This window comes from Stylophora pistillata, chromosome 3, assembly GCF_964205215.1.
Source record: "Stylophora pistillata chromosome 3, jaStyPist1.2, whole genome shotgun sequence".
Lineage (NCBI taxonomy): Eukaryota > Metazoa > Cnidaria > Anthozoa > Scleractinia > Pocilloporidae > Stylophora > Stylophora pistillata.
Window position 1 is genome coordinate 39,486,842 of NC_142521.1, and position 23,123 is coordinate 39,509,964.

Here is a 23,123-nt window from a genome sequence, read left to right on the forward strand (position 1 = left end):
CCCAGGATCATAAAATTAATCCTTAGTCCGTTGCATTTTACAGGAAAATTAATTACTTGACGAGGGAATTCTGCATTAAAGTGCACGCGAAACCGATATCGTACGAATCGCTTCCCGATATCGGTTTTCAAATGCAATTTCACGCGGAATTCACGAGTCAAATAATGGATTTTCCTTGAGTCGCACAATTGAATAAAAATGAGAAGAAAAAAAAAAGAAAACAGCATTACTTATGTTGTTATGTATACGTACATGCGAAATAATACCACGTAGCCTCGTTCAACTCGCAGTTCCACGCTGAATACCTCGCTTCGTTAATCAATCAGAAAGCGAGATTTTATTTAATGATGCGATTCCATTGTAATTAAACCGAAGAAATTTGATGAAAGAAAGCCGCTTTAAATCCCCTTGTGTCTAGATGGAAAATGTGTTTCATTACACTTCGATTTTTCAGTGGAAGAAAGACAAGATTTACGCATGCCATCCGCAAACAAACAACAGACTCTCAAAACTTCAAAACATACATTTGAATTTACTTAAGATAACTTTGCTTGCCACTTAAAACTGAACAGAAGTAAACCTTCAAAGATAAATCGTCGTTGGAAATAAATGATACTTTTTTGTGAAAATTCGTCGTGATAGAAAGTCCTTTAACTCGAGTGTTCAAAAAGTGTACATGTGCCCGTTTCTTCGCTCTCAAATTGACAAGTGTCAGATTGTGACAGTATCTTATGAAAAAAAAGTTAAAAACGAATTTTGATAACCTTTTAAATCACTTTATTTTAACGCAAGTAATCCTTTTTCAGTAAAGGCTCTCTGTAATTTGTATTACCACTGTATTCTCTACTACCTAATTATTCGGTTATAGTTAGCTACCTTTCAAGGGAGACCCTCGTTTGTAAGAACAAATCGCACACTTACGAAGAAATATGAGACTTCGAGACCGAAAAGAAAAGCAATGAAAACGAGATATCGGTACTTTTCTCATTAAAGTTTAGGAAAAACCACCATTTTGTGGATTGAAATTGCCCCCGTGTGAGAAGATTTCAGACGGGGTGAGGAGAAGAGGGAATAGTCCATTTCACAGTTGTGTGCTTGGTTGCCAAGCCTTTGAATGGGAGTGAGGCTGCGGTTGACCTTGTTATGATACAAACCTTGCTGCCTTTCAAATGTAAATCACTTTGTTATCATGCTAAGTAGATACAGGTCTCTATCACAACAAGGTCACCTTCAGCCTCACTCTGAATCAAAGGCTTGGCAACTAAGTACACAACTGTAAAATGGCCGATCGTTAACAACACACTGAAGAGAGCCAACAGCAATTCATTACTTTTAGTTTCACTATTGCCCAGCTTTAATGTATATTACCTCGCTGACTGGAAATTGGCAAAGGCCTTCGATTTGTTTTAGCTTACTTAGTATACAATTGTGACGGATGTGATAAATCTTGACATATTTCAGTCTAGATAAATGACAATACTGGAGTTTTGATCAACGTTTGGATTAGCAAGACCAGGAAGAAGGATTATTAGGGAGCGGAGGGCTTTTTACAGCTTAAGATTTTGACAAGAACTAGAAAGTCAGAAGGATCTACCCTCGCTTCACAGTAACCCCAGCTCTCTGGCCCACTTGAGGGGCGCCCTAAGCGTTTTTCATGTAGGATCACAATGTTGACTGGCCCCCTTGTAACTCGAGAAGAAACTTCGTCATTAAAATGAAGTGAAAAGTTTCCTGCCTTGCATCTATATGGGGATATAGCTGAGCTAAAAATCTTGCAATGAACTTGCTCCCCACACAAAACATCATTGACTAGCCTAAGACCAGTTTAATTGTTGAAGTGCTCAAAAAATAAAGTGTTTTTCGCAGAAGCCAATAGTTCAAAATTCGGCTGAGAACTTGTGGTCTCACAAGGACACCATCGCAGCTCCAGACCTCCAAAAATACTGAATAGGAGCTTTGTCTGCTTTCCTCTTTTGCTCAGATGACCTCGAACTTGTTAGGATTTGGGATGAACTCGTAACTGAGTTAAGTAAGGTTCTCACATGTCCGTTCTTTGTATTTGTTGCAGCTTCCTCCTTAACCCCAGTGACTGGTGATCGTAAGTATTAATATTTGTCATAGATGTCTGCTTTTAAAACTATAGTTTTGCTTTGTGTTAAGTGGACAGGATTTCTCATAATTACTAAGGTAATGGTAACAACAATTAAATATGGTGGTATGAAACACATTCTGAATTTATCTATTATATTTCTGAAACTCTTTTTAGTTCGTCTGCAGTAATAAATTAAAAGAGTGAATGATATATGCTCTCTATTTCAGCTTGCACATCTGGAGAATCCATTAATAATAATAATAATAATAGTAATAATAATAATAATAATAGACACGATAATGTTTAAAGCTGAACAGCTTGTGGAGTCGTGTGTAAATCTAAATAAACTCTAAATTAAATAAATTCAAATGATGATGGTTTTTGAGGAGAGGGGAAAACCGGAGTACCCGGAGAAAAAACTCTCGGAGCGCAGTAGAGAACCAACAAACTGAATCCACTTGATGCTTCTAGTGGTAGCATTTCCAGCCCCAATTTTCCCGGCAACTATAGCGCAAACCAGACTTGTACCTGGAATATCACGGTACCCATTGGCGAGATCATCAAACCGAACTTCTTGAAATTTATTCTTGTAATAAATGAAACTGAGAACTGTACCGGAGCGGCGCAATCGAGTGGCCGAGTTTCTATCACAAACGTTGCTCCAAATGGAGGAGATAACTTTCAACTTTTGGGTCAAAACCTTCCCGACCCTGTATACTCTGAGGGAATTTCATTCAAGTGAAATTTGAATCCCACGACGGACCTGTGAACAAAGGGTTCAATGCGACATTTGAGGCTATAGATGGAGATTTGTGTAAGTGCTCTTCAACTTCAAGTAGTTCATGAAGAAAGTACGCCAGGATAATGAGCAAGTACCCCTTATGAAAAAAAGCAGGAATTTGGTTTGGGTTAACCCTTAACTTAAGCGACAAAATGGAAAAAATATATGAACGGCTAGAGCTTGCAGAACTGACTGTCCTTGTGGCTCTTATGCCTGTAAATTCGACTGTTTTTTATTGCTCTTGTGCCACATAAATATCGGCCATGAATTCAACTTGTGAGTATACTTATGCGTTAGTAAATATTGGAAGGATCGAAATAATACTATAAGTTCACGGAATATAAGAGGGTAATATGAACACAAAAGCCAGGTGTCTTTACTAAGAGGAGTATTACATCAAGTATAACAGTCCTTCTAACCGCCGTCTTGTTATATCCCCGCCTGGTTAGCTCAATTGGGAGAGCGCCGGACTGCTGTGCGGGAGGTCGAGAGTTCCATACCGGCCGGACCAACACTCAGGGTCTTAAAATTAATTGAGAAGAATATGCTTCCTTTCTTTAATATCAAGAAATGGTTAGATATTCTAGTCTTCTCGGATAGGGACGAATAAATGGAGGTCCCGTCTCCTACAGGGTTGGGGTAGGAGGCGTTAATTTCCCACGCACGAGATTACTGTGTGATGGATGTCCTCCCTGGGGTGGGTTGGGTGGGTAGGTGAAATCGCTACGGACTAAACACGGCTGCCAGAGGCGCTTGTCTGATTTTAACCTTAGAATTGTAACTAAATACGTATATTGTTTAGAGAAATAAAGACCTTTACCTTTACCTCTAAGAAGGACTAATGAATAGAAGGATTTAGCTGACATGTTTTCAGTCTTTCAGTTAAACTCAGAACCGTGAAATGATTTACTCCCTTTTAAGGGAGTAAAGATTATGTCATTTGTTAGAGCACGTGGTGACTTGGAAGGTTGTGATAATGTGAAAGCAGATAAAAAACATGGTTGTGAGTCCATTGCATTTTCATTGTAATTACAGTACCGTGTTTAAGTGCGTTCAAACTTTCATCTATAATGACTATTCTTTCTCTTTGGCCAATGTAGCTGTGTCTAGCATCCAGTCCACTCCGAGTTTAACTCTTTACAGTTCAATGTCTGCAGTTGTCTCTTCGCCAATCCATATTTCTGCCTCAGAAAGTAAGTTGCAAAGTTTTCCTTTCTGTAGGTGCATTGTGCTATTGATGAGCAAATTTTATTCACCTGTTCTTGGGACTCTGATTTCCGCCCTCTTACAGTTCCTTGGAATTCTATAGGAAAATTCGTTACTTGACGGAGGAATTCCGCATTAAATTGCAAGCGAAAACTGATATCACACGAATCGCGAAGCAATGAGTGCGATGTCGGTTTTCAAGTGCAATTTAACGAGAAATTCACGATCCAAGTAATGGTTTTCCTTGAATGGCATAATTGAATAAAACTAAAAAAAAGAAAAAAAAGAAAACAGCATTACTTATATATATAGTTATGTATACAATATCACTTAGCCCCGTTTCAACTCGCAGTTCCACGCTTAATATGTTGCTTCGTTCACCAATCAGGATGCGAGATTTTATTCAAGGATGCGATTCGAAGGAAAATTCAATAACTGACTCGTGAATTCCGCATCAAACTGCACTTAAAAACCGATATCGTATGAATGCGGTTCGTGCGATAGCAGTTTTCAAGTGTAAATTAACTTGGAATTCGCGAGTCAGGTAATAAATTTTCCTTGAATCATCTACGGGTTTATGTTGAATTAATTTGATGGCCTGCTCCCAGTTGGCTTGTTAGCTCAATTGGTAGAGCGCTGCACTAGTATCGCAGAGGTCAGTGGTTCGAATCCCGTACAGGCCTGAATTTTTTTCAGGTCTGATTTTCACTATTGCTTAAATAGTGCTTTACTGCGAAGGATCGTGCACATATACGTTTCATAACCGCAGTTCATATATATGTATTTCATATGTTTGTTGTTTAAAAAAATTTCTGCAACTTCCGAAAACACAAGTGATATTAATCCTTAACTTTACGAGGAACCATTGTGATTACTTGTTTATAATATAAGGGGCAAAATGTTTTCTTACTGATCTCGCGCAAAACGGGACGCCATTGTTACAAAACAAACAGAAATTTCTTGGCAGCCCTTGCTGAGCGATTTTCACCCAATCATTTTCAAGTAATTTTTGCCGGGGCAATTACAAATATTAAGAAAAAATGCTCTCTATCTTGACCAATCAAGATTTGGGATAAACGGTTTGAATCTTGCAACGGAACTGTAAACAAAGGGTTCAATGCATCTTATAAGGCGATAGATGGAGAGTTATTTAAGTGATTTTTTTCTTATGGTAATTCATTGAAAAAGGTAAATATACCGTATGTTATTTACCAGACGAGAAAAAGCTGTGCTCCCGGGTCTTGGGTAAGTCCCGGGCGAAGAAATGGGAGATTTACGTGAGGGATTTTTTAATTAAGAAGCTTATCAAGGCAAGCTTTTGTACAATGTCTCTCTTTTATTTCATGCACGTTACTTTGAATCAAATAAAAGGCTGCAAAATACGAAAATTAGCTGTAGGTGGTAGTAAAAATTAATTATCCAGTCGATCACGGTGGACTTCAACCTTGGTGGAAAAAGTCAAAATTAAAATAGTTCCTAAGAGAAAGAAGATTTGCCGGCAATGTTTCGATGGGAGTTAAGTAACTTCAGTTATAATAATAGGCAAGATGTATTCGGCTGAGACTGACACACTCTTGTTTACTCTTTTCAGTGTGCCCCACAGATATGATCCTCAACGATACAACAGGTTCTTTTTACTCTCCCCGTTATCCAAAAAGCTATCCAGCCAACCAGACATGTAGCTGGAAGATTATAGGAAAGCAAGGATACCGCGTTGAGCTTACAATACGAGGGTACAATCTGCATAATTGTGACGGCGCTTGCTCGTGTGATTATCTCGAAGTTCAAAATAGCTTCAGTAATGATTCCGCGGCTGGAAAATTGTGTGGTGCATCCAAGAATGAGAATTTAACGTTCTATTCACTACACGAAAGCTTGAGGGTGGTGTTTGTGTCCGATAATGATGATACGGGTCATGACGGCTTTGAGGCAACTTACAAGCTGTTGAACTACAGTCCTCCAAGTAAGTAGTGAAAATAACTTCGTAAAATCTCAGGTGAAATCTAATGTTCTTACCTCGGAATATTTAACGCTGTAAATGGACCATAGCCAGAAATAGTAGACGGTCAGCGGTCTGAACGGCGCGCGCGTAAATTTCAGTATTTAATATGACGGACGGACGAAGGAAAAATTATTCGAAGGGCTATTACCACAGCTCAAATGCTCTTAGTTCTGCAGATTTCGTGAGGAATAGATCATAAAGAAGGAAAAGCCCTCCCTTTCGATGTTGCCTCCACTAATTTCCAAGGTTGAAAAGAAGTTCTGGGGGAACATCAAACATGGCATTTAATATTACTATAGCTTCCCCTTAAATTCCCGCTTCTTTTCGATTTTTAGCCAATTATTTTGTAGGCGGCTTTTTTTATCTTTAGGTAATTCATATATGGTAATTAAAATGTGTTTAAAAAATGGCGGGCGAAGTAAAACGAAAGCAAACCGCTCGAAGGAGTATTTTTGCCCAAGTATTAGCTTCCTTTCCTTGCATCTCGCATTTCTGGAAAATACCACTTTACAAATTGAAAAGGCACCGTGTTGAGGGATGTTTTTGGAGCGAAAAAAAGTTTGCTCTGCTGGTTAAACTTCTTATCCTTCGAATATGATGATGGGGAACCGAGTCGATGAAACCGTTTCCTCATAGCGGACTAAAAAAACAATGAAAGTAAGCCCTATTTAAAGATAAGTGAAAGAGGAAAGTATGGCTATTATATGAGGTTATTGGAATGAAAATGCACCGTCTAAAACCAGCTTTTTCTCACTTTTCTTTCAATTGAAATACGGTTCGAACTTGACATTATCTATTTTGTTGATGGCGAACTTTGAGTTTCTAGTAGTAATGACATAAATTGCAAAATATTTTTATTTCCCTATATTTTCCTTTATACTTCCAAGCCATATTTACTCCGCATTTCCGCGCTAAGAGCATACTGGCGGTCATTTTGGCCGCCATCTTGTATAAGATTTCTGGTTATGCTATATTTCGTTCCCCATACTATTCCCTATAACGCGTTCATATTCTCAAAACTTCCTCGTGTAACTTAACACCACCTCACACAACGTGTGACGCTTTCATGAAATAATCTTTAGCCTTTTGTCGAGGCGTGATCTTGGAGCGCTTGTACGCCATTCTCCGATGACGACGACTGATTCCCCCTCTTTCCCACCTGAGAACCACGTCTTCCTCCTCTCCCTCCTATCACAGGCCATAAATAATAAATGGTCCCTAACTACGTTTTACTCAGATCACTAAAGTTATGATATGGTTTTGTTTTTTTTCACCTACCTGTTGACTGTACTCTATTTCCTTTTAAAATATATATTGAGCTTCTTTTCCACACCAATCCATTATTACTCTCCCACATTCACTTGGATATTTTTCCTTTTTTCAGTTTGTCCAATGGAAGCAATCCTTCTCTCAGGTAGTGGGAAAATAAGCAGCACAAACTATCCAAAGAGTAACTACACTGCGTCCAGAAACTGTACATGGAACATTACCGTGCCAGTTGGGAAAATAGTTAAGTTTGTGTTTACTGACTTTGTCTTAAGTGCGTGTTCGACCAAACCTTGTTCGGATTCTTGTTCTTATGTGGAGCTTTATGATGGTGGGTCAACAAGCTCTCCTTTACTGGGGCGATATTGCCAAGGGTCGCCTTGGAATGAGTCTCAGTGCTCGACTGGAAACCAAATGTTTGTATTGTTCCATCCTGGACAAATAGTTGATCGTGGATTTGAAGCGGAATATGAAGCTAATACGACCATTGGTAAGTACACTGTGAATTATTTCTGAATATCCTGTTTTGATCATTTAAAAGAATATCAATCTGCAGGTATAGTCGTTTGGTATAACTTCTTGTACCTCGCGAAAGCTGTAATCATCCTTGGTGTTGTTTGCCTCTGCAGTGATTGATAAATGTTCGATCTTTCGCAATTTATTTAGGATCATGAGTGAAACATTACACGAGGATGACGAGTGAATTACGATTTATAGATGTACCTACGGCTACATACGAGTGACATACGATTAACATTCGTTAATTGCTCTTGTTTAGCAAAAGAAAGGACGCTCAGACTAAGGCCCAAGCGTAGTCATTTTTGGTCACTCGTCGTCACTCGTGGTAATACTTCGTGATCACCAGCGGTAACTCGTGTTCATTTGCGCTCACTTGAGCTCACTTGCGACTTGCGCTCGCTCGTGGCATATGGTGTAGATTGTTGTGATTTATTTTTGATAACAAAGGAATGTTGCGGTAGAGTCTAAACCTTTACCTTAAGCGACAAAATAGAAAAAAATATATGAACGGTTAGAGTCTGCAGAAAAAGTTGACTGTCCTTGTGACTCTTAGGCCTGTAAATTCGACTGTTTGTTATTGCTCCTGTGCCACATCAATATCGGCCATGAATTTAACTTGTGAATATACCTACGCGTTAATATTTTTTGTAAGGATTTAAATGATACTATAAGTTCACGGAATAATAGAGGGTAATATGAACACAAAAACCAGGGGTCTTTACAAAGAGGAGTCTGACATCAAGTATGAACGTCCTTCTAAGAATGACTAATAAATAGAAGGATTCAGCTGGCATGTTTGCTTTCTTATTTAAAATCAGAACCGTGAAATGATTTCTTATAAGGGAATAAAGATTATGTCGTTTGTTAGAGCACATGGTAACTTCGAACGTCGTGATAATGTGAAAGCAGATGAAAATATGGTTCTGAGTCCATTGCATTTCCATTGTAATTACACTATCGTGTTAAAGTGCGTTCGAGCTTTTATCTATAATGACTATTCTTTCTCTTTGGCCAATGTAGCTGTGTCTAGCATCCAGTCCACTCCGAGTTTAACTCTTTACGGTTCAATGTCTGCAGTTGTCTCTTCGCCAATCCACATTTCCGCCTCAGAAAATAAGTTGCAAAGTTTTCCTTTCTGTAGGTATATCGTGCTATTGAAGAGCAAATTTTATCACAGGCGGCCCAACCTCTCTTTAAGAACCACACAAGGAACACAATTTGCATATCGATTTATGAGGATTTGTATGGGATATTCTATATGATATCCATGGATATAGTTAAAAGTGAAAATATTTTTAGAAATGGCTGACCTTATTCTATACGTGTGTTGTTTACTCCTGGTGTCGTTTTTTTACCGATTTAACTTGATTTAAGCGTTTTTTCTTTTAATCCTGGTTTTCTCTTCTTAAACGAGAAGACAAGGCCAAACACTTCTGTCCGGACAGCCTGCCGAACGAAGTAAAATATCCCAAGCTAAAATAAACCCACGGCCACAAATCCACCCTAGAATTCAAGGGCAAAGGTTGATCTTTTATTTCGATTCTCTAGCCACAAAATCTCAGCCCTGCGATCGACGCCAGGCGGCTCTTCGTGTCCTCAGTGAAACGTTAAAGCGATGGTAGACATCCGCGTCATTTTAACAACGACACAACGACCGTTGAAATCGGATTGGTAACCTCTTCGTGTTGGCAAACCAAGACTCGCGGGGGTACTAGACCTCGACTTGTCAACAAAATTTGTGTATGAAGACGAAATTGAAGCGCCCTTGACACCTTCGCACCTAATGCTTGGAAGGAGATTGCTTTCGAATGGTACAGTTACAGAAAGTGCTGCGGTACAGACACAACGACGTTTACATCACCAAGAGAGTGAAGCACCTCAGTCGCTTCTGGATCATCTTTCAAGCAGATGGCAAAGGGAGTACTTGACAGAACTTCGATAATTTCACCTGTACGCAATAAGCGACAAAAGAACCCGTCTTCAGAAAGAACTAACCACTGTTAAAGAAGGAAACTGAATGTTGTTATCGTGAGATAACATAGAGAGCAAACTTAGTTTTTTTATCTCTTAGTTTCTAAGTTTTATCTCTTGTATTTTGTCCATTGTTGTCTCTGTCGCTTGGTTTTTTGTCATCTTTTATTAGCACTAGTTCATTAGTCGTCACCTGTAATTACGCAATCACTAGCACTTCGATCATAATCAAAGTTTTTTTTTTATTTCCAAAATTGTAAATAACTGAAGAAGGTCTCTGACCGAAACGTTTTTATTAAAATTTTTTATCTTTTTTAAGTCAGAAGTTGTGCATCCTCGCATTTTTTTAAACTTTTTTTTAAACTTTATATATATATACATATATATAGTGTGTGGTAGGCGAAAAAATACAACTACATATACATCCCTACAGACCTGTTTCGTGGTTGCCCACTCATCAGGGGATTTGCCATCTGCTTAAAAAATGATCCAAAAGCGACTGAGGTGCTTCACTCTCTTGGTGATGTCAACATCATTGTGTCTGTACCGCAGCACTTTCTGTAACTGTACCATTCGAAAGCAATCTCCTTCCAAGCATTAGGTGCGAAGGTGTCAAAGGCGCTTCGATTTCGTCTTCATACACAAGTTTTGTTGACAAGTTGAGGTCTTGTACCCCCGCGAGTCTTGGTTTGCCAACACGACGAGGTTACCATATGATATATATATATTTATATATATTCGTTTATATAGGCCATCATCAGACATTTTCATCATCATTTTGCTCTGCACATTCCTACATCGAGCATTCCAAGGATAAGTGAAACAACTTTATTTCTTGTTTATTCGTTTATATTTAACAATTATTCGCCGAAGGCGAGGTGAATATCGTCGAATAATCCCCGAGACGAAGTCGGGGGGATTATTCGACAATATTCACCAAGCCTGAGGCGAATAATTGTTTTAGTATAATTTCAGAGCTGAGCAACAGAGAAATTTCTAAAATCATAGCATTTTAGTGTCATGTATTAACATTTTATTTTAACATTTTATATAAATCGCGTGGAGCGGTTTATATAGCGTCATATAAGGAACTGCTCGACCAATCAGATTGCTGGAAACTCTTTGCTCAGCTCTCGAATTATACTAAATATATATATATATATATTTAGCATAAGCTTCTACTTATGTGAGGGTAGAGCCTACCTTGACATGAAGTGCTCAATGCTGCGTTAGCAGAGCTGTCTGACGAGCGCTTCGGCGCGAAACTCAGAGTAACAGAGAATCGACGCGTCCTCTTTGATTCTTCAACTAATGTATATATATAGCAAGTCGTTAATGGAACTCTCAGGCCAACAAAGGTGCACCGCGCCAGGAGGATCAATAAAGATTCGCAGTCCAAACCTCACAGCCAACACGAACGTAGAAAGTTTAAAAAAATTGCGAGGATGGGACAATTTTGACGTAAAAAATATAGAAAGTTTTAATAAAAAACGTTTCGGTCAGAGACCTTCTTCAGTTATTTACAACTTTATATATATAGCTCTTTGGCATACAAAGCTTTGCTTTCATGTCCAAATTGAGCACTCTATCTAGGATGAGTCATTGCCGTTGCAATTGCGCATGCTCGCTGGTTTACTCTAGTTTGAGCACTCTGGCATGGCTTAGACGATACCACAAAGGTTGGGTCGTTTGGGGTGACCGTCTCGGTTCTCCCCCATCCTAGCATTAGCACTGCACTGACTCGACTTTTGCTTGTTGGTAAGTGTTCGCTCCTTTCCCTAGTGGTTGGGAGTTTGTTTTGTGGTGTGCTTGTTTGTTTTTTTGGAGTTCTAGTCGGATAAGTGAGTACCTGCCGGGAGGGAAAACTTGCGACTTTTTCCTCCTTGGCAGTGGTTTTTTTATTTTATTCGGGTCGGTCACCCATCCCTTTTTGGGATTTCTTGGGTGGAGCCGAACTTACCTTGGTCTCACAATGGTTGTTGCTTTTAAGAGGTCAATCGACATTGACTGTCGGGGGCTCCCTGAGGGGTTGTCTTTCCCGGACGTCATGCCCTTGATCCTCGGGTTTTTTGAGACTGAGTCTCAATATGGTGTTGCGGCAGTTCAAGCGTGTCCTGGTCGTGTGGCCAGAGTCACTTTTGTTGCTGGTGGTGAGCCTGCTAAGGCTCATTTTGAGGAGTTAGGTGTAGTGGTACTGGATGGGGTGGAGTGTAGGGTGGCTCAACCCCCGCCCCCCCCCCCCCTCCCCAGATGTCAACCGTTGTGGTTTCCTGGTTCCCTTTTGAGGGTCCAAATGAAGCCATCACCTCTGCCCTGTCAGCCTATGGCCCCATTAAGAGCGTGAGGCATCAAGTCTGGCCTGAAAGACCGTCTGTATCCACAGGGTCTAGGATAGTTTCAATGGTGGTGAAGAAGGAGATTCCAAGGTTTATCTCCGTACGTGGGGCTAGATGTAAGGTTTGGTATAGGGGTCAGCCCCTACGGTGTGACTTGTGTCACAAAGTTGGCCACCGTTCCTCTGAATGCCCTGTCAAGGGTAAATGTTTCAAGTGTGCTAAAGAAGGTCATCTGGCCCGGAATTGTCCCAATCCAGCAATGGCCTCTGCGGCTATCGAGCCTGTAGCTGATCCCGTGGCTGTTCCTCCAGCGGAGATCACTCCCGCCGAAGAAGAGACCCCCGACACTGTTATTGAAGACTCTGAAGATGAAGTTGGTTCATCTCCAGACTCAGATGCAAGCGAAGACCGGTTCGCCTCTTGTGAGGCGACTGGAAATGAGGTTATTATACCAGCAACCGAGGGCTTTGCTAACCCTGCTGACTCTGACATGGCTGGTGAAAGTGGTCCCTGGACCACTGTTTCCCTGAAACGCCCTGCTTCCTCTGCTCCCGTTTCAGTTAAGAGGACTCAACAGGCCCCGTCTAAAAGTGCTGCGGTTTCACCCATGAGCGATATCCGCAATAGTGGCCCTGATGTTTTCCTTCAAGTTCCGGAATTGGCAGCCTGTTCTGCAGACCACCGTACAATCCTGTGGGAGATTGCGGTTGATTATCGTAAACCGCCTGATCAGCGAAAACGTTTTTGCCGTTGGACTTCAGATCCCCGCTTTATTGGTTTGAAAGATGAGGACTTTAAGACTGCTATAAAATTTTTCAACAAAAAGTTCCCAAAGTAATTAATTAAGGTCATAAAAAGAAAAACAAAAGAAAATAATTAGTTAAGTAATGAGCGGGTGTGTTTAATTTTTGGGTGTGAGTGTGTTAATTTTTAAGTGAGGTGGGGTTCGATTCCCCAGCGAGTTTGGCGTCTGGTGGCCCTCGTTTCTGGTGGTCCCCTTCCCTAAGGCATTGCACGTAAGCCAATGGGTTGGGATTAGACATGTAGGTCGGCGGGATTGCACCTCCCTTCATCGGGGCCCGGCCGTCCACCTTAAACATAAAAAAACTGCACTGATGAGGCCCAGAAGGCCGAAACAGTACTGTGTAGAAAGTAGATCTTCGTGAAACAGTGCTCAATACATTAATGTAGAGCGAAGAGAATGTTTGTGGAGGAAAGAAACAAATAAACTACGCTTTCATCCCGACGAGCCTGTTCCGTGGTTGCCCACTCATCAGGGGATTTAATAAGAATGTTCTTTACCATCGCTTCTTATGTACAAAGTAATTTACATAATAACAATAATAAACATATATCTAATAGTTCAGCTCTTCCGTAGGAGGGCTTTTTTTCTATGGCGGCAAGAAGACACGAGTTTATTACGTTTGTTGAGTGTAGAAAGTTTCGGTCGGTAAATGATTAGAAATTTTTCCTTTAGGCAGTGGTTGCATCTTTTACTTAAGCTGTTGTACGGTGAATGCGAAGACAGAATGCGCCATAAAATATAGTGTTTGAAGTTGTTGTCGTTGAGAGTCCAGATGTACTTGCTTCGTTCAGTTGAGTTTCTGTGTTTAGAGTGGCGGAATGATGCGATATGGTTTCGGTATCTTGTTTTGAAGTCGTTTTCCGTGAGTCCGATGTATGTTTCTGTTTTGTTGTTGTCGTTGCGTGTGACTGTAGCTTTGGTAGATGACTGATGATTGTAGGCGATATATATGCCTGAATGTAACCGTGCGGAACCGTACGGCAGCATGATTGACACAAATAAATGAAGCTCAACATGAAAATTAGCGACAAGGACAAAGAAGAAAAGAAATGCCGGCGAACATTGCCTTCAAACTGTTGCTAGACTTTGCCATCAATAAGGACCCCGAAACTGTGTGCGCCCGCTCCGTTAAGTACGCCGAACGGTACAAGAGCTATCATAGGAAGGCCTACGACATTACGGACAAGGCGCAGCCTTGGAGAAAAAAAAATTATATATATATATACATCTATCTAAACGGGTGTCGTCGCAGCTATCGCCATCTTCAGTATTGACAGAAATAAAGAATCTTCGCATTTTTTTCGATTATTGTTTGGAATCGAATTACCGTGAATCGTTTGCGGAAACCAGAAAAAAATAACTTGTTCTTGTTGCAAATATTATGCATCACTGCGAAACAGGAGCCACCTGTACCGATTCCCAGAACAGTTTCGTGGCGTAGAAAGGAATTACAAAGATGCTTCGGAACTAGTCTGTAGACATTTTAATCTCCTAAACCATTCTAAGCAAAACATGGCAGTCTGTAGCCTTTCCCTACATCTCGGTATTTCGGAATGCTGCAAACCTCGAGAACAAAAATTATTCTCTCAGGTCAGCACTCTTAATCATCACGGTGTCGATGAACGCTGTTTCATTCACTAGTTAATTCTTTTTTTTTTTTCACATTACTATGTTCCCCACCAATAGCAAAGCTCCATCTTTCTGTGTATAAACCATACATTACCCCAACTTCCTCTATTGGCTCTATGATCTCTCGACCATGGCCAGTTTACATTATAACATAACCAAAGTAAAACGTGCGCTCCGGTTGGTCAATTCAGTGTCCACCATTTGCCCATGGGTGTACGCTGCTGACGTGAGTAATAGACTAGTTTTCCTCGCGCGCTTATTTTTTTCTGATTACGTAAGATTTGTTAAATAAAAGAAATCTCTTTTGCTACAATGTATCAATGTTATGTTATAAAACAAATGATAAACGCCACAGTGTACGCTATTAAGTAATGGATGCGCTGGGGAGGTTTGCTAAGCACTGAAGAAGCTAGAGTCGCTTTCAGCCATCGCCTCGCGCGACTCTTACGCTTCTTTCGTGCTTAGCAACTTCCCGCGTGCACCATAACTCAACAGCGTACGATGTGGTGTTTACCAAAAAATGATCCAAAAAATAGTGCAGTTCAGTCCATATTTTACCCCATGCCAATTAATCGCTACAGTTAATAACGTTCTCGATAGATGCCTGTTTCCTTACTCGGAACTGGTCAGCTCAGACGACCACCACAAACCGTATAATATTATCCTAAATTTAATGATTGTTCGATCTAAGAGAAATACATTTGTAATTCGAAATCAGAAAACGCAAATTTAGTCTTAATCTCATGGCAAAATTCAAGAAAACATGACTGGAAACTTCTGTGGCGGGTCGTAAAACAGGTTTCTCACTTCAGGTTAGCAGATTCGGGTAAGCGAACAGATACAAAAATCGACTTTTTAATCACGTTTAAATCACGACAAGCCAACACTTTAAATCCTTGTGAGGAATTAATGTCAATCACGAGTTGTGTTAATTAAATTATATCTGTCATCATAGGCAACGCCTATTTACTAAACGAAAGAATGCCTTTTCCGCAAGAAACTCGATCAGCTAGTAACGATAGTGTTTGCAAGTCAAGAGAGTATCGCATCTTTTCATGTCTTAATTTAATATATGCAACTTAACTTAAGCGGCAAGAAAACCTCCCTTTTTGGAGGATATTTGATTGTTGAGGACAAAGATAATTTTGTGAAAAATTTGAGTGTTTGGTTTTTCATTAAATACCGCTCACCACAAAAATTAAAAAACCACAGGTCCAAGTTGATGATAAAAACAATCAAAAGCGCATCAGGTGTAGAAAAGTTGCGGAGTAATGTGAAGAGAATGAACAATCAAACGAAAACAAAACAAAGTCCGAAATCGTGAGAGACAGTTTACGGAAGACTGATCCGACTAAAGGTCCTCTGATAGCCAATTTATTACATAACGTGGCAAGGTCCCTGAACGACACGATGCGGACGGCTGGATTTTTGCTTTTTCTTCGAGTTTTCTACCTGGGTAAGTGTCTTCAAACAAAAATTTTAATCCCACTCAGTAAAAAAAAAAAATGAAATGTGAAGAACTATTTTGTTCCACTGATGAGGGCAGTTGGAACTTTGTTGTCCCCGACTGAATCATGAATGACTCAATTGTTTGAAAACGTGCTGATGTTTCAAACATCAAGACCTCAGTTGAACTAAAAGCTTTTATTCGGTAATTCGAAGGCACGTATTTAACAAAGCTAGGGCAAATGAAACACAGCTGTTGAACTAAACCGAGCAAGAAGAAAAGTTGCTTCTCTAAACTGAATTGATTGCGTAAATTGGCCATCACAGAGTTTCTAAAGCTAACGCTCAAGCATTAGCCCTTTGTTAGAGCAAAGGACAAAGAAATTCTCGACAGGCTAGTGATGAATTTACATTACCAACTCGGTCAGGATGAAACCAAATTAACTTGTAATAGCGCCCACCCAAACAGCACCAGAGTTTCTTAAGAAACTTACGCACATGCACTCTTTAATCCAAGTACGAAATGGTACAATCGATAAAAACTAACGTATTTAAAGAATCTCAATTTGAAACTCGATGTAAGATTTTTCGAATCTGCCTTGGGAGAAAACTTGTGTAGGTAAAGTAGAACAGCCTCAAAAATTTGCAAAATTTCACCATAAAATTGAAATTAGTCTATTTCATCTCTGACTTTTGTGGTTAATCATCAAATCTTAAATTAGTTTGCCTAGCAACGGGAAAACAAAACCAAACAAAGGGAATCAGGCATGGACAAAGCAGAATCGTTAAAGAATAAGAGTACAAAAAACAACGGTATGTCACACAGGTGTGTGGCCTTTTCGTCTAGCCTTCTAACTAAACGAGTCATTACACCACCGTGAAAAGCAAGGAAAATACACGAGACACCTCTCGAGAAGGATCTCAAAGAATGAGGCGATGGCTTTCACGGCTAGCGATTAAAATAATGGCCGCTTTACGGCTAACGGTTAATCTCATTGAGATTCTCTTGGAAAACAGCACGAGAGGAGAGGAAATGAAGCCTATAGCTAACCACAATTCTTATCTTTTGTTATACAAGAAGGACCTTTAGGCAAGCTAAGTGCTAAGAAAGCGCAATTTATCTCGCGTGATAAATTGTGTTTATCGTAAGGGAGGTTCAAAATGTGAGTTGGCATGTACGCTCACAGCAATTAGCAGCATCGTTTGTTTGGAAGCTGGATTCATTCAATTCAACTTTATCAAAATAACTGAAATAAGCCGAGTGTTAAGTTTATTACTTATTAATTTTGTATTCAGGTTTTATTTGCATACGTGAAATTACTGCTTCAGATGACATGAACATTACAGCTCGAAGAAAACTTTGCATAGTTCCAATTTACTGAACTGCAACTTAAAACTGATTTAACCCAAGCTACATGGAACTTTCTTGGTCCATTCTTTGGTTCAGTTCAGTTTTTATCTATGATTTGATCTGTCACTTCGACATTGTCTGTTGTGACATCCATAATTGCAACGGACTCCTTTCGAAATAAGGGTCACGTTTGTCATACATGAAATCAAACTCTTATGAGTTCCTATATAACGTCTTTGTGGGGTTATAAGGAAGGTCATGCACCCACTCGATCCGTCTATTATGGTGTTCTATTATGATGCAGATAAATGTATTGAAATGACACAGACAGCTTACAGCTCAACTATCATAAAATAGCTTCAAGCGAAAAATAAAACTTTTAGTCCCGACTGAATGAACAAGACAAAATAGCGGGTCTATTGTATAGTAGTCTATGCATAAATAAACGTCTCACGTTTTTTTTTTAATTTTTTTTTTATGATGATGAGAACCATGAAAACAAAAAAAATTATCAAAGTTAGAAATGTTCATCTATACAAATAAACCTAGTTTGAAGACATTTAGATGAGTTCTTTACTTAATTAAAATGACTTACATTTTTCATCTACAGAAGTCTCTTCTAATCAAATTGTTCAACAAGATGAAATGCATTGATGCCTGTCGAGTAATATTCGATTTTTTTGTCAGAATATCTCTGAGGGCGAAAAAAGTACTCGTATTCCTTAGTTTACGTAAATGGCGAATGGAGAATTGATTGTCATGCTTAAATATGAAGCGATGAGTGCGATATCGGTTTTCAAGTGCAATTGAACGAGAAATTCACGACCCAAGTAATGGTTTTCCTTGAATCGCATAATTGAATAAAACTAAGAAAAAGAGAAAGAAAAGAAAAAAGCATTACTTATATATAGTTATTACTTATATATAGTTATGTATACAATATCACTTAGCCCCGTTTTCAACTCGCAATTCCACGCTTAATACCTTGCTTCGTTCACCAATCAGGATGCGAGATTTTATTGAATGATGCGATTCGAAGGAAAATTCAATAACTGACTCGTGAATTCCGCATCAAACTGCACTTGAAAACCGATATCGTAATGAAGGCGGTTCGTGCGATAGCAGTTTTCAAGTGTCTTCGTCATATGATTCAGAGAACCTTACATCTTACTCATACAGTGTTTCATCCACCAATAAAACACAAAATTATACCACCAGTTCGTACTACACATCATCTTCTGTGACTCCTTCTGTTTGTTATTGCCCATGTGGCACATCAACATCGGCCGTGAATGCGATTTGTAAGTATACCAACACATAGATCACTTATCGGGAGGATCGAAATAATTTACGTTCATGGCATAGTTGAGGAAAATGGGAATAAAAAAAAGGTGTCTTCATCTGCAGGAGTATTAAACCAAGTACGAAAGTTCTTCTACCAATGAATAATACAAAGACAGATTTGGCTAATATTGTTAGTAAAAAATACCCAGGATAATGAAATTAATCCTTAGTCCGTTGCATTTTACAGGAAAATTCATCACTTGACGAGGGAATTCTGCATTAAAGTGCACGCGAAAACCGATATCGTACGAATCGCTTCCCGATATCGGTTTTCAAATGCAATTCAACGCGGAATTCACGAGTCAAATAATGAATTTTCCTTGAGTCGTATAATTGAATAAAAGTGAGAAAAAAAAAGAAAACAGCATTACTTATAGTTGTTATGTATACTTGGATGCGAAATAATACGAACGGTTAGAGTCTGCAGAAAAAGTTGACGGTCCTTGTGGCTCTTACGCCTGTAAATTCGACTGTTTTTTGTTGTTCTTGTGCCACATCAATATCAGTCATGAATTCAACTTGTGAGTATACCTACGCGTCAGTATTTTTTGTAAGGATTTAAATAATACTATAAGTTCACGGAATTATAGAGGGTAATATGAACACAAAAGCCAGGTGTCTTTACTAAGAGGAGTATTACATCAAGTATGAAAGTCCCTATAAGAAGGACTAATAAATAGAAGGATTTGGCTGACATGTTTTCAGTCTTACTTAAACTCAGAACCGTGAAATGCTTTACTCCCTTATAAGAGGGTAAAGGTTATGTCATTTGTTAGAGCACGGGGTGACTTCGAACTTTGTGATAATGTGAAAGCAGATAAAAAACATAGTTGTGAGTCCATTGCATTTTCATTGTAATTGCACTATCGTGTTTAAGTGCGTACGAACTTTCATCTATAATGACTATTCTTTCTCTTTGGCCAATGTAGCTGTGTCTAGCATCCAGTCCACTCCGAGTTTAACTGTTTACGGTTCAAAGTCTGCAGTTGTCTCTTCGCCAATCCACATTTCCGCCTCAGAAAGTAAGTTGCAAAGTTTTCCTTTTCTGTAGGTGCATTGTGCTATTGATGAGCAAATTTTATTCACCTCTTCTTGGGACTCTGATTTCCGCCCTCTTACAGTTCTTTGGAATTCTGTAGGAAAATTCGTTACTTGACGGAGGAATTCTGCACTAAATTGCAAGCGAAAACCGATATCACACGAATCGCGAAGCGATGAGTGCGAACTCGGTTTTCAAGTGCAATTTAACGACTAATTCACGACCCAAGTAATGGTTTTCCTTGAATCGCATAATTGAATAAAACTAAGAAAAAGAGAAAGAAAAGAAAACAGGATTTCTTATATATAGTTATGTATACAATGTCACTTAGCCCCGTTTTCAACTCACAACTCCACGCGTAATACTTTGCTTCGTTCACCAATCAGGATACGAGATTTTATTGAATGATGCGATTCGAAGGAAAATTCAATAACTGACTCGTGAATTCCGCATCAAACTTCACTTGAAAACCGATATCGTATGAATGCGGTTCGTGCGATAGCAGTTTTCATGTGTAAATTAACTTGGAATTCGCGAGTCAGGTAATAAATTTTCCTTGAATCACATAATTGAATAAAAATAAGAAGGAAAGAAAACAGCAAAAGTATTTTTTTTTTTTTACTCTGAGCGCGAAACAAGAAATGCGAATAATTTCACTTAGCCTTGTTTTCAACTAACACTTCCGCACTAAATACCTCGCTTCGTCAACTAATTAGAATGTGATAATCTATTAAATCACTGCGTGATTCTAAAGAAAATAGAAGCATATCTGAGCTGTGCAATATTGGTACGCCGCCGTTTGCAAGCTCACTATTAGGAATCCCTGGAAAAAATATTAGGCCCTCAATTTTCCGATCCATCTGCTTGATGTATATCCTCGTATGGTCCATACCAAGTTACTAAAATTAAAACTGGTTTCTATAACTGGTTTCTATAACTGGTTTCTTTGTCAAATGATGAATTTTCCTTGAGTCGTATAATTGAAAAAAAAAAGGGGAAAAAAAAAAAGAAAACAGCATTACTTATAGTTGTTATGTATACGTAGATGCGAAATAATACCACGTAGCCTCGTTCAACTCGCAATTCCACGCTGAATACCTCGCTTCGTTAATCAATCAGGAAGCGAGATTTTATTTGATGATGCGATTCCATTGTAATTAAACTGTCGTGATGAAGTGCGTTCGATCTTTCAGCCATCATAACTTTTCTTTCTCTTTGGCCAATGTAGCTGTGTCTGGCATCCAGCCCACATCAAGCTCAGTACTCAATGCTCCTACATCTGCAGTTGTCTCCTCGTCAATCAATGATTCTGCCACGGAAGGTAAATGCTAAGGTTTTCCATCCTGTAGACGCAATTAATAAGCATGACGAGTAACGTCGATTTATTAGTTAATAGGAATTGCAACTTTTCTACTTAAACGGAAAAGATACTGCTTCGTGTCTAAACAGAATTGGCAAAAACAGAAGCAAAAACCTAAGCAATAAACGATGCCGTGTTCTTTTACGACGTTTATAATTAGGTAGCTTATGTACTAATTGAAGACAAAATAGGTCAAAATTTTTTTCACTTGTTTCACTTGGTAGAGGAGAATTTTCCATACGAGAACGCTAATTTGTATCTCAACGGTTATTAATGACCGTGCTGGCACAATAAAAACGACTCACATGACCACGTTTTCTTACTGTGCATAACCTGTTTGATTGATTTTATACTTGGGACTTAAAAGGTTGGATCAAGTGTTACTTCGATCAATTCAGCTAAAATTATATTCTTTTATTGGAGGCTAGGTTTACAGTGCTTGTCTTCTTGATAGTTTCAGGTCGTTCTCAGTCACTCAGTACTACACCTAACGCTACACCAAGTACTACAAAAAGCTTATCAAACTCGTCTATCGAGCATGTATCAGCAAGTCCAAGCTTTTCAAGTCATGAACCTATGAGAACAAGCTCATCATTGCCCCATGAACGCAGCAGCTCTTCCATAGAGACATCAAGAGTTGCAAGTGAGTCAAAGAGCACTGCTTTCAATGTTTTAATCTAACGAAAACTCCCAGTTTAAGACGAACAAACAAAATGCAATGCAAATAATACAAGAGGATGTGGGAATATTTTTGGGAGTTTTTGAGTCATGAAATGAATAAGTATGAAAAAATGTTTAGGATAAAAGTATTGCTGCTCAGCTTCGTGAAACACAAGTTATCACTGATTAATTTTTTAAATTAAAGGACAAAGGTTCCCCAACTTAAGTGCAACTTCAGCATAACCAGCAGGCTGAACGACCTTGCAATTGTCTGACAATCGTGAACTGAGTCAGCAAAATCACGGTAACACATACCTTTCAGGCGCCTCATAAAACTAGGACATCTTGATTGGCTGTTTTAGAAATGTGGTGGGGAGGGGGAACGAAATACCATTCGCAAGACCGAGTTCAGAGTAAATCGATTCATTGATGATCCTCAAATTTCGGCCTTCTGATAAGAATGAAGAAACATTAGTCATGGGAGAGTGCCTTTTTTTATATTCACATAATAAGTTAAGACCAAAATTAACTATTCGTGATCCTTTCCAATTTACAGCTCCTTCAAGCGTGGTTGACCACACCTCATTGTGCGAGTGTCCCTGTGACATAAGATCTAGGTTTTTGGCACAAGCGTCCTCGTCAGTATCTGATTTAGGAAGCCTTTTGTCCCTCACATCCAGCGCTTTTGGACAACGCTCTTCAATTTTGGCAGAAAGCTCATGGTCCGTGTATGATTCAGGGAGCCACTCATCCTTCACAAACAGCGTTTTTGGACAAATTTCTTCAGCTTTGGAGGAAAACTCAAGGTCTTTGTATGATTCGGAGGGCCTCTCATCTTCCGCATCCAGCGCGTTTGCCGAAAGTCATTCAGTTTCAGGAGAAAACTCATGGTCGCTGTATGGTTCAGAGAACCCTTCATCTTCCACCCCCATGGTTTTTGCGCAAAATGCTTCAGTTCCTACAGAAACATCATTGTCGGTGTATGATTCAGAGAACCTTTCATCTTCCACATCTATGGGTTATGTGCAAGATACTTCAGGTTCAGTAATAGCCCCAATGGCGTTAGCTGTTTCAGAGAACCTCGTATCCTCCGCATCTACTGGTTTAATACAAGACATTTCTTCGGTTTCAGGGAGCCTAACATCCTCTTCATCAAGCGTTGGACGGAAAATAATATCACCCACCAATACATACAGAATGTCATCGCGTTCGGCTTCCTCTGTCTGTTATTGCCCGTGCAGCACATCAACACCTGCCCCTTCGCCAAGCAGCAGTATGAGTGTTTCTGCTTCATTATAATTCATAAAAATCATAAA

At 39.3% G+C, this 23,123-nt stretch overlaps 1 protein-coding gene across 8 annotated transcripts in view; it reads left to right on the forward strand.

The window, feature by feature from the left end:
- Nucleotides 1-23,123, forward strand: part of LOC111342956 (mucin-like protein) — a 159,462-nt gene that overhangs the window by 4,324 nt on the left and 132,015 nt on the right. For 4 of the 8 annotated variants that reach the window (XM_088752118.1, XM_088752117.1, XM_088752122.1 and 1 more), the window contains exons 3-10: nucleotides 2,069-2,098; nucleotides 3,974-4,066; nucleotides 5,671-6,042; nucleotides 7,466-7,837; nucleotides 19,678-19,770; nucleotides 21,016-21,108; nucleotides 21,602-21,790; nucleotides 22,364-23,080. In XM_088752118.1, coding sequence (XP_088608244.1) covers nucleotides 2,069-2,098; nucleotides 3,974-4,066; nucleotides 5,671-6,042; nucleotides 7,466-7,837; nucleotides 19,678-19,770; nucleotides 21,016-21,108; nucleotides 21,602-21,790; nucleotides 22,364-23,080 — 1,959 coding nt within the window. The other 4 variants (XM_088752119.1, XM_088752124.1, XM_088752120.1 and 1 more) reach the window with 3 other exon arrangements.